The following is a 12,478-nucleotide window of genomic DNA, read 5'->3' as shown; positions in this document are numbered from 1 at the left end:
CTCAGACCTCAAGGGGCTTTCTTCATTGACTGATTGCAAATGACTGCTTTTTAAAACAAATATAAGAGCCGCAATGTGTAATTTTACCAGGTTTTCTGCTTGATCACTCCTATACAAGCCCTCCTCAGAGCCACTTCACTCAACAAAAGCACCCAATCAAGTATCTGATGTCTTTGTGTGCTGCAGGGGAGTGCAAGTACGACTTCCAGGCTTGGGGGGAGTGTGATCTGGCGACTGGCAAGAAGAACAGGACGGGTGTGCTGAAGCGAGCGCTCATGGACGCAACCTGCGCCGCCACTGTCACAGCCACCAAGCCCTGTGGGAAAATCCCCAAGACCAAGCTGCAAGGTACGCTGAGATGAATAAATCATCACCGCATAAAATGCAACTCTCTCTGGACACGTCGAGCCTGGCGGCAACGGCGAGCCACGCTGACGTCCTGTTGATGGATCGCCATGTCCTCAAAAATATGGCACAAGGCGTAGACATGATATTTTACTGTTCAGTTTCAGGAGGATGAAAAAACGAAAAGAAAACTTGAATGAATCTTAAACAGATGCTGGCAACCATACAAGGCTTTTTACATCCAACTGCTAAACAGTGTTGAGCAATAATCAGTTATATAATAATATCATAATCAATTATATAAAACACACAGTACACAGTGCACTCATACAGTATACACATCAATCTGATATCAACCCTCCATTAAACTCCTGGGATGACGATGAACAAGCTGCCCCCCGAACTGACGCACTCAGTGACCTTCAAATTGTAATCCCATGTACATTAGCATAATGTAACATTCTTTAAGATTCAGCAACTTGTTTCTTAGTTATTATAGCGTGCAACACATTGCGGAGAGCTGCCTCCTTCCTTTGTGAGCTCAGAGGAAGAGGACTTTTTCTTCCGAGCGCGTTGTAACAATTAAACTCAATAAGTCAAGGTACCATCCTGAAGTTTAATTAAATTCACCCAAGACAAAGCCAAGTCTTCTTTGTCGAGGCTTGTTTGGACGGATTCTTTCAAGCACGCTTATCCTTAAACCCTGGGTGCAATACATTAGCCTTTTTGGACCAGTTTGAAAGCTGGAAAATGTTGTTTACTCTCCAGAGAAATTACATGTCATTAGGTCGGTTTGGATCAAAAGCAAGGGCCCACGCAGAAACAGACTGATGATTTACGAGAAGACCCATTCCAGTACTTTCTTACCCTGTCAAGTCGTGGTAAACAGTTACAGGGAATGTTAGATAAGTTGGTTTATTTAATTAATTATGGCTGACATGTTTACCCCTCGGGTGTATCTGTTTCTTCGGCTAATCTTCCTCCCGAGAAGCTTGTGTGTTTTGGATGTTTGGTGGCCATAACACACAGGTCAAAATATGAAATAACATAATCTGGATTTCATTTTAATTACGATAAATTAGCATCACCATATGTATCAAGGCGTACCTGAGAGTGAACTTCCTCCATCAATCCTTTTTGTGATAATTACTGTAAAGTTCAATTTATCTTGTCTTTGGGTACATCTCGGACTGATTGCATCTTTGCTAAATCCAACAATCCACTGCAAATGATTTTAATCTCTCTGTCAGCTGTAATTCACATTCATATTCTCACCATCAGCATGACGGAAATCCACCTACTTAAGTGCTAAGTTGAAGCGGTGAGTGGCGGTGTTAAAGCACGGGTGAAGAGGTTAACTCACCATTCAGCTGTAATTACATGCTCTTAGCTTTCTTCATTCATGTCAAAGAAACTGAAGCCAGAGAGCTTTTTCGCTCATACATCCCGCATTCTACGGGGAAATGGGCAGTTATCGGAAAACTCGAGCTGACACAAGATTTGAACTAATGGGAGAATATTAAATAACCATGTGGACGCTTGTGGAATACATTACCGGCAGCTCGGACTGATTAGTGTAAAGCTGGTGATAAGAATTCATTCCAAGTGAGTCGATGCCTTTTGTTAATTTTGTAAACAAGGGTGTAACTGACCCACTGTGAATGCCCCATTGTTTAAACAGGATTATAATGAGTGCAGAATTGCTGCCAGTGGTCATAAACTGCGCCCTTATCGGGCTCAGCAGATGACATTTGTGCACACAGGGTTCATGCGTGGAGTTTGCTTAACCTTCTTGTGACTTCATCAATCCGGTGATGTCCCCTACTGACAATGATAAGACAATGTGAGCTCTCCAGAGTTTTACTTTTACTACAGGGTGTCTGCAGCTGCAGTGCGGCCAAATGTAACACGGCTGTCTGATCCACTGTTTGTCTTAACATTTTATGCCAAAATTCTATTTGACTTTCAAAGGAGGAATCTGTTTAATTTTTCACCCGGTAGCACATCATTAATGCAGTGTGACGGGAAGTTTCTTGAGGAACTCTACTGTACTTGCCAGCTGTGATTCTCCCATAATTACAAGCAAACACAGGGTGCAGGATGCTACTGTTGAAATGTCAAGAACCATATATGCATTTATAGCATTATGGTGTATATAGGTGTGGGTTGCCAGAGCTGTGGGGGATGGAACCTATCCCATAATGAAAATAATGGATGAATTCAATCATCATACCCTGCCAGTTTCTACTGTGCAGCATAGAAATGGCAGAAAATCCTTAAGGACAGTCAAATGTGAGGTCCAAATTAAAACCCTTTTAGAGGATGCATGAACGCATCCACATCACACTTTGATTATTCTGCTTTTCAAATTTAGTTAATCTTGTTTCATCGTGCAAGAATATGAATTCGGATCATGAACTTTTCATGCTGTAAGATATATATGAAAATACACTGTTCAAAACAATTTGGAACCTGTTCTATATTTTATCTGCTCTGTAAATAATGGCTAATTTAACATAGATAGAAACAGTAGAATTTAGACAACAAATGTATTGTTTACATTTGGAATAGAATTAGCCTCCAAATCAGAATCAATAAATAAGTAAAACTTCTATTTAGTCCCCACAGTGTTGCACGTCAGGGAACAATACTGTTGGAACCTTTGTTTCCCTGAAATACCTTTTTATTTTGAATCGATTTTCCAATCCAGAAAAGTGTTAGTGACTCCGGGTCATTACTGAACCACAATGGTGCTTACAAATGGGCTCCAAATAACAGAACCTGTTTTTCTTTTGGGTCCTTTGCAGGTGTACAGGTTTAAACTGGGGTTTGTCAGTCCAGGCTACGTTCATCTGATATTCCATAATCCAATTCCAACAGCGTTAGCCCTCGGCTAACTTTCCGTTTCTATTTTTAAATTAGAAGAATAGCTTTGTTAAAACAACGTGGCTGTTGATTCCAGCTTGTTATAGGCATTGCTGTGCTCTTGGCACTGAAACAGGAACCTGTTCCTATTTATATCTGCACAGATTTTGATGCTGAGCTTCCAATTTTCTTGACCGATGACCGGCGATCTCTTCTATTCTTTTTTTAACTGTTGCTCAGATGCATCTTGTGCTAGTTGAATTGTCAATGTGGGTGAACAATACTACAGAGTTTTGTTCTCTACGTACAAAACATAACTTTTTTCAACTCCTTCATACTTGTTTGTAAAGAGGACTTTCTACAAAGCATGAGAGACTGTATCACATCAAGCTTTTGTGGCAGGCGATTCCAAAGTTTTGAACGGCGTTGCGTCTTCTCGCGCACTGAGGATGTGTGTGTGTGTGTGTGTGTGTGTGTGTTCAAGTTTAATGTGTTTGGTTTGCAGCCATGTGTGCAGCGCTGCGTACCTGCACGCCTCAGTTCTAATGAAGGCCACATGTGCGGATGCGGAGTGACAGTCCAAGAGGTGTGAGAGCTGAGGGCAAGAGAGAAGCGGCGCGTGGATGACAGTGGCCGAAATGAAGGGAGGCAGTTGAGAAGGGAGCTTGGCTATCTGAGAGATGTGACCGCGTGATGTGTGTTTTCCCATGTCTGCCAGTTGGAAGATAAGCCCTGGGAAGCAGGGAGGTTACTGGGAAAAAGAAAAGCGGGGCTGCTGTGCACAATGAGGTGTGTACGAGAAGAGGAATTGTGAATTCTTCTCTGTGTGTGTGTCAGGGGATGGCTGAGATACAGTCCACAGCAGCGGGATCTGAGGGCTTGTGAAAAAAATATATAAATGTTTGTCTCCACAGTGACTTAGATGGAGAGAGGAGAGGCTATCTAACCCCGGCTGGGAGCAGAGATCTGCCCGGCCGAATCTGCAATTCTGAACAGTCACCTTGGCTTTGGGAGAGAGGTTTCCCCTGACTGCAGCACGTTGCTGTGATGGAGGTAGCATCTGTCATTTGCAGATTCTGGAGGAGACAATGCTAAGAGGAGCCTTGGGAGGGATCTGAGATTCAGAGTTGCGTGTCTTTGCTGTCTAGCCCAGGTGAAACACAGACCCTGCGGAGCGAGAGAGAGAACAAAGAGTGACAGAAATGAAACATTATGAATGCCTGTAGAAACCTCAAGGTCCCCGCCTTCTCTTTCAGCAGAACAGGAGTGAGTGGTGCGCGAGGGAGTGTTTGGACGCCACAGTTGATTTCAGGTTAAACAAAAGGCTTTGGAGGGATATTTCTGGCACCTCTGACTTTGTTTGGAACGGCTTTATTTTGCCTTGTTCTTTGTGGACAGACAGGTGGCGTTCCAATTTAAAATAAAAGGGCATTCATTCAGAGCCATACAGTATTGTTATCGCTCTCATCAGGATATTTCTGCCCTATAAAAGCTGCAGAAACTGTGAAGTTAGAGAAAGTTCTGTGAAGAAAAGAGGGTTTGAAGTTTTTAGGCTGGCCTACCAAACTGTGTAACAGATAGTTAAGTTATAATAACTTAATTTTATGCCTTTTTAGGCAGATTTGTGCCACCATGTGACGAGGATCTCCTTGAAATTGTCCAAAGGCAGATATGACGCTCTTCTTTTTAACATACAGTACTTTCTTCTCCATTTGAACTCAATGATTATTAGCTGTGTTATTGGCTCTACATCTACACAGCAGTTAGTGTAGTTTGCTGCCAGTTTTACTTGCTTTCTTTAATATGACATATTTCTTTGAAATAATTAAGATATTTTCTGAACATTAATGTCTAGCTACATGCGACCACGGTCCCCAGTCAGACACAAACGAGGGATGTTGCGGTTTGTGGTCAATGGCTGAACCTCTCGGCCACCAGGGCACCTGGAAATGACACATGCCAATTAAATATCCATATTTGATATCCATAATATGATTTCATGTTTTTGTGTAAAATCTTATTTGCAACGTTACTATAGTTTGGTGTCAAATAAATTCAGTTGAGTGTCTCCCAAGTGTAATTGTTGAAGTAGAAGTAAAAATAAAATACCTCACAATTGTACTTGAGTAAAAGTACGTAGTTACATACCAACACCCAACAAATGTCAGGTTTTTTTGGCCAAATATGTAGTCGGGGCAGATCTGAGCTGGAAAAGGCAGCAACAGCCCAATTATTCGTCTGTGTCAGAGGGGAGAGCAAGCAGTGTCATGTAAAGTGCAAATGCAGCAGAAAGAACTCCAGCCAGGTTTCAGAGTCCCCATCTCGTATAAGCAGCAGATCAGCAGAGCAGGAGTGAATCCCTTTTTCTCCATCTCCCTCCCGGAGGAGCAGACGATACGCTGACAAAAACAACTGGGGGAGGGGAGGGGAGGGGGGGAGAAAGAGAGAGAGTGAAAACATTCAAACAAATGAAAACAAGCAAACAAATTGGATGGAGGAGCAATTTGCAGACTTGAATGGGTGAGAGCGCTTTGCACGTCAAAATCTTAATGCCTGTGGAAGTTTACAACCGAGGTGACGAACAGATTTCTAGGATTTACTCATCGTGCACATTCAGAATGTTAAAGGGCGGAAACGCAGTTGACGTCTCATTGACTAAGCGTACCTTGTCGCTGTTCAGAGCTGCTTTCCAGCGTGTCATTAGAGGATCTGTGAGTCTGTGTGGAGGAGTCATCTTAAAATAATACATTCATGCAAAAATGATTTCAGTACAGACAATATTTCTATACATTATCACACTATCTCTCTTTTAAAACACACCAAGATGCTTTTCTTCATGCATTACTTCTTATTTTATATATGACACCTCTGTGTTTGTTAAGTCAGTGAGGGATACAAAAACAATGTGGGAGGATCTAAATTTAGTGTTAGATGCAGCTTAAGCAACTTGCTTTGGATTAGGTACATGTTCTAAACAAAAGGGTGTGGATTAGTGAGGCTGATACCTCTGTTCAACATGTCATAAGCTGAAAAGCTTGCTAGAAAACGCTACTCATAGTGGGACGATTAGTAGTGCCAAGCATCAAAGAAATACGTTCAGGAGCATATATTTGAACACAGCACAAACGCTGCTGGTGTTGACAGGAAATTAAAAGAGAAAAACAACAAGAGTCAGAGCACTTCTTTATTGCTGGAGTTTTTTATTATGTGAGATGGAAAAAAATGTCCTCCACAAAAATGGTCTGTTTGGCAGGGTATAAACTCATTTCACCCCCAAAAAAATCTCTCAAAAATTGTCAATTTAGATATGTCACCCATATCTGCACACACACACACACACAGGGCACAGACAGACAGTTTGCCAGAGAGACAGCCACACATGCATACAGACTAGCAGGCACACAAACAGCCCGGCAGATTGACAGTCCAACAAACAGCTAGCCAGGAGCTAGCTAAACCAGAGCGCTGTAGGTTGTGCTCTCTTCCGCTTCACCAGAGCGGAGAGGCCGCAAAGCAGAAAGGGAAGCCATGGACTGTGGCTTCTGTCATGGCTGCCAGGTACCAATCCACTGTTGCGGGAAGTTGATAAAGTGGGTTTTCATGGGGCATACGCCACGCCACCAAATCAATCCTCAGGAGAGAGCGGAAGGAGCGGCTGCATCCAGTGTCACAGCACTAAACCTGCACTCTGGCAAATAAAAACTAAAGTCTTAAACTCTTACGGTTGATTATTACAATCTGAAGCTGAAGCACAGCATCTGTGCTCCTCATGGACACAATGGGATTGGTTTATTTTTTTTAAAACAAAACATCACCTCTGGCGGAGAAATTGTCCGAGTAAACACTGTGGGTTGTTACTTTTTGTCTTCTCTGTGCTCGCAGATGCGAAGAAGCAAAAGAAGGAAGGCAAGAAGCGGGAGCGCACCCAAATGGACTGATGAGGTTGTTTGTCCCAGGGAGGAAGAAACAAGTGGGTGGAAAGACATCCACTGCCCTATTTCACACGGTTCCTCTTCGTATGTCCTGTAGGTTGACTGTAGGAGCCTATAGAGCTTTGACAAAACCAGTGGAAATATGACTTTTAGCGACAATATGTTTTACTTTTTCTTCTTTCTAGCACCTGAAACAACTTCTATGTTGTGGTAGGAGACATAATACTCAGCAGTAGGGACGAATAACGAATATGGAGGAGATTTGTTTACTAGTGTTCTTACCTAATGATGTTATTTCTAGGATTATTTTCTTAAGAACAAATTGGATAGGATTTGTTTTACACTTGCATAGCCTAACTCTAATTTGGAAAACTCTTTGGTCCATGCCCCGATTTAATGAAGCAGTTGGCTGAAAGTGAAGCTCTAAACATCTTCACTTAATTAATTTGAGTTGAAAAAAAAAAAGAAAAAAAGTTGTGTATTTGCAATTTTTCAAGTGGCTCAAGTTAATTGTAACATTGTCCCTCATTTCTCTGTGCTATGTGATAATATTTCTTTTATTTCCAGTGAGAAATAAACATAAGCTAGTTCTTTCCGGAGGCTGCATGAAATGGCTACTGTTTAAGTGTGCAAACTATCACTGTTTTCAGTTTGTTTTCCTCCTGCTGCTCTGTTGTACCTCAATTAATACCCACTGATTTTTACTCTCCCACTCTTGGCTGTAAAAAAAAAAAAAAAAAAAAGTTAAATCCTCACAATTGTAGTCCCCAGTTGGAGTTAACATTCCCATTGTTTTCCGTTACATTTCCAAAAATAAAAATGAATAAAAAATAAAAGGTAGAAGGTGTTTGTGTTTCATCTCGTCCTGACAGTAAAAAAAAAAAAAAAAAGATTCAATATTTCAAACACATTTTGATATATTTTTATTTTGAATTTCATTCTGAGAGAATATGGCACAATGTAACCACTTGATGCAGTTCATCTTACAGTGTTGTAGGTGGCCAGTTATAGTAACACTCAGATTCATTGTCCAGAACAAATAATCAATCAAGAATGCATCAAAAAGGAAATCAATACCATTGTTACTGTACAGGAAGTATCATAGTTGGGGAATGGGGTGGGGTGGGGGGTTTGGCTAAATGGGGTATTGTTGAGGAGGGGGAAACATTCAGATAGTAGCTATTAAAGACGTGTATGTACATTTCAAATGTACCACATCTGAGTTACATATAATGTATTATCATATAGATATATACAATGCAAACAATAGACTGTTAAATTTATTTTTCCTATTGCAAGAGAAGCCACAAGCCACAGTGAGTGAATACACAATGAACATCTACATACATAAGCAAATGAAAAATGAACACTTGTACATTAAACACTTGCAGCAGGCTACTGATTTTTCTTTTTTTTTTTTCCTTTTTCTTTTTTACCTTTTTGTATGCTGATTTTGTTTTAAGTCCACATTGTGACCCTTGAAATTCAGATCAGGTCAAACAACTCAATCCTTAACACTTTGGTTGTTCCACAAAAAAAAAAAAAAAGAAACAGAAATAAACCCATCCTTTCCTTGGGATGTTAAAATTGCAAAAGTTATAAAGTGTGTCCGCTAAGATAGCAGACAACCACCTTCCTCCCAAGGTGAGTGTGAAGCCTCATAACTTTACAGGTGAAATCAAAATGAAGCCCTTGCCTCTGGGCCTTTAGGTCACATTGAAACTAGTTTTAGCTTCTGTGCTCTTCCAGGTCTCCAGGTTCGCTCTCTTTCTTTCTGGCTGCAAAAGTCACTCTTGTACTCGCCTGGGAGGCTGCTCCGAAGTTTAAAAGTTTGGATCCACTCCGTTTTGCAAGGCATAAATCCATTTATTAGCACATCAAGCCCCCAGAAATGCACATATATTTATACCTCCTATTTTTATACTCATATTCTCTTTGAAACACTTCCATAACCAACAATATTCATATCTTTATAGATTTTAAATTACATTTTTAATCTCAAACCAAAAAAAAAAAAAAGAAACTCTGGCTGTACACTGATCATATTCTAATTTATAATACCACATTTGTACTTTGTACAATGATAAAAGAAAGATATTTATAAAATGTGATAGAAAATGTACAATAAGATGTATTTATATGTATTCCAGTACCACACAAAGCCGTGTGAGTCTTTGGAAGCCTGTTGCTATTGAAAGACTGTTTAAAAGAGGAAAGAGTGATGACAGAGAAACAGACAATCACACTGTGTGCATCTTCCCTGATGTGTGCCACGATATTTTGTCCAATCTGATGTCTTCATGCTGAGGATGCCATTTAGGAAAAAATAAAACACTGCACAGCAAGCTGCAACCACACGTGCACACACACACACACACACGCACACAGACACACAAAAGACAGTACTGATCTTGGTATAATGGCAGATGCTCAGGGTTTGCACAGGAAAGGACAATTTCCGATATGACAAATGTGAATCCACACACACACACACACACATACACACACACACACACACATATATATGTGTATATATATACAGTATATATATACTGTATGTGTGTATAGGATGGAAAATCAACCAAAATAGCCTGCTGTGCCTCCAGGATAGTACTGAAATATGTCACTCCTGTGACTGTATATTGTATACTGTACAGTTATTTGAAAGATTATTTTAAAAACCATTGCAATGATGAGTTTAGATTGTTCAGTCCATACTTTCTTTGCCTCTGCAGTGGCTGTTAAGATGTTAAGAAATTATTGTAAAGGGAGCTCAGAGCGTAGAAACACAATATCTTTAACAGAAAGGAGAAAAAAAAGTACCTTTAGGAAGGCTTAATAAGACACTCTTCACACTGAAGCACCGTGGAAAACTTTCAGCACAGTCACAACAGGGGTTTTAGGATAAAAGAGCAATCTGTTTAAGTCACTCTGGATAAGGCACTTCAGATTGCTCTGTACAATCTGGCGATATATATTTTCCATCTCCGCTAAAATTTTCACAGCATGTACAAGCTGCTGCGTTTTCACTCCTGCATGTCAGCAAGAGCAAAGCTAGAGAAACCTTGAATTCAAAGTCATCTCTGATTAACGTTACATGTCATTTGTACTCCGTAAAAGGAGTTTAGCCCTTTGACATAAGCCGTATGAAGAGGAGCCCAGCTAGCTCTGACGGCACATTATGATCTGTTGATTTCAATGGAGACAATGTTTATTCTGGTCATATTCGATGGATGAACATCAGAATATAAGTTAACTTGTTGAATACAAAGGTGATGATCATAGTAACCACAAAACGAGAAACGTGTTTGCACAACATGAGAATGGGATGCAATAAAAGCGCAGGAGGGACGGTAAACAGCCCCGCGCCACACTGTGTTTACACCAGGCAGCAGGTTTCGTCTGGGACACTCAAATTCCTGCAGCAAAACCCTTGGCTGACCTGCCGAGAACGGCTGTGACTTCTCCAAACATGGTCCACATGCAATGATCCTCCAGCTTTGGATTTTGTCACTGACAACCCTCCCTCCCCTCACCTCCTCACCCCCCCCCCCCCCCCCCCCCCCCCCCCCCCCCCCACTGCCATGACCACAAAGGCCAGCTTATCTGTTTCATACGTATGGAGTGTACACCTTGGGGGCTATCAGCCGCCTTTCTCCCTCACATGCTTGACAGCTGCCCTTGTTCACTGTCACCCAATGGCGCTTCCCCGCTCCATCTATCGTAAGTCCACGTTCTCTCCCCCATCATCCACTTCTTCCGTTCCACTCTCCAACGCAAAAGACAATGCCCGATACAAGAGCGTTGTTTTGCCCTCATCTGTTTAACAACTTGGCAACGTGAGCAGGAGGAGCAAAACGGCTCATGAGGACTTTGCTCCCGATGTTTTTAAAGTGCAAGGCGAGGAGATAACCACGGTGAGCACTTTTGTTTTTTAGATGCACCTCAGCCTTTTCTCACTCCAGGGGGTGATAAACTGACATCACCTTCCATCAAACACCCAAGCAGCTGCTCATAGTGGGACCCCTGGACCTCTGCGTGAGCTGTGAGCCACTTACACTCCTGCTGGTACCACTCAAACGACAGCTTAAAAAGATTAATCAGATATTCTGGAAGGCTCTTTACCCACTACTGAGATGTGTGACAGATGTCAGACAGACGTGGCTCGACTTATCACTGTGACGGATGTTTGGATGTTAAACTTGGACAGATGCCTCAGTTCCTGCTGAAACTGCTTCCCTGTTTGTGCAGCAAATGGCAAACTTACGTAAAATGTCGAGGCACTTGTACTGTCAGTTTTCTCATTTGCTGCTACTTAACACTTCTACATTTCAGAATGTACTTTATACTCAAGTTGACAGTTGTAGTTTGTAGATTTGTAGTTTGTAATTACTAATCCACTAATTTATTAATCATCCAGACAGGTCTACGCTCTCATAAAGCTGTGGGACTCGAATGGCCAATAGACTGTGAGAGACTGTGGCCTCCCTAGTGTTGGTCACACTGCAAAAACACTGGATCCTACACTTCCCATAATGCAACTAAATAGCGTTGTTTGAAAGTCCACACACCCAGTTTGTAACGCAGGCGCTCTTTCATTAAAGGCCGCGTGAGCACGAATGTATCTGCCTAAGTGAGAACAGTTTTGGTAATTTCACATGAGAGACTTCACGAAAGATTTTTGTTTTCTCTCAGGTCTTTTCGTTGAATCGATGTTGGCGGGGCTCACTTTAAAACTGCCAATCAAATCTCATCGAACCACATCTACACATTATGAAACAGAGTAAGTGAGCTTCTGACTGTTAAACTGTTTCATCTGATGAAGAAGAAACAGTAAAGACGTCAGGGGTCTTTATGTGACTAGTACATTTACTTAATAATGGAGCATTTTTACATTGTGATTTTGTAACTTTTATCTTAAGCATCTTAATGCGCTTTCCACCACTGATGTGCAGCTACATGCTAGAGATGCTATTGTAACATAGCATTCACCGTTGTGCTTTAGGTGGCCAGCAAACAAATGCAAATGTGAATGAGAAATGTCAGCGTGCTAGATTAATGCAGAATTGTAATTTAGAGAAGGGATGCTTATCCTGCACTGGCTATGAACACATAGGAGCTTTACAGTGTAACGTGACAGGAAGGAAGGCTAGAATGAGCGCGGGAGATGGAGAAAAAAAGAGACAATTAAAGATGGAGCAAGGAACTGCACATATGATATTTACATTACATTCATGACCTCATATATGAGGTAGAGACTATAACAGGATCAGGGCTGAGTGGAGCACTAAGTGGGACATGGGCACGTAGCATGCAAGCACAAGCTGAGCGTGTAA

The 12,478-nt window shown here is 41.4% G+C and overlaps 1 protein-coding gene across 1 annotated transcript in view; it reads left to right on the top strand.

Moving 5' to 3' along the window:
* ptn (pleiotrophin) overlaps positions 1 to 7,875 on the top strand; it is a 40,013-nt gene extending 32,138 nt beyond the window's left edge. The window contains exons 4-5 of the mRNA XM_070854006.1: positions 187 to 348; positions 7,093 to 7,875. Of these exons, the coding sequence (XP_070710107.1) occupies positions 187 to 348; positions 7,093 to 7,148 (218 nt within the window). The 3' untranslated portion in view covers positions 7,149 to 7,875. The remainder of the gene's footprint in view (positions 1 to 186; positions 349 to 7,092) is intronic.
* The last annotated feature ends 4,603 nt before the right edge of the window (positions 7,876 to 12,478 follow it).

This window comes from Pempheris klunzingeri, chromosome 22 (assembly GCF_042242105.1).
Source record: "Pempheris klunzingeri isolate RE-2024b chromosome 22, fPemKlu1.hap1, whole genome shotgun sequence".
Lineage (NCBI taxonomy): Eukaryota > Metazoa > Chordata > Actinopteri > Acropomatiformes > Pempheridae > Pempheris > Pempheris klunzingeri.
This window is presented reverse-complemented; position numbering and strand designations above follow the sequence as displayed.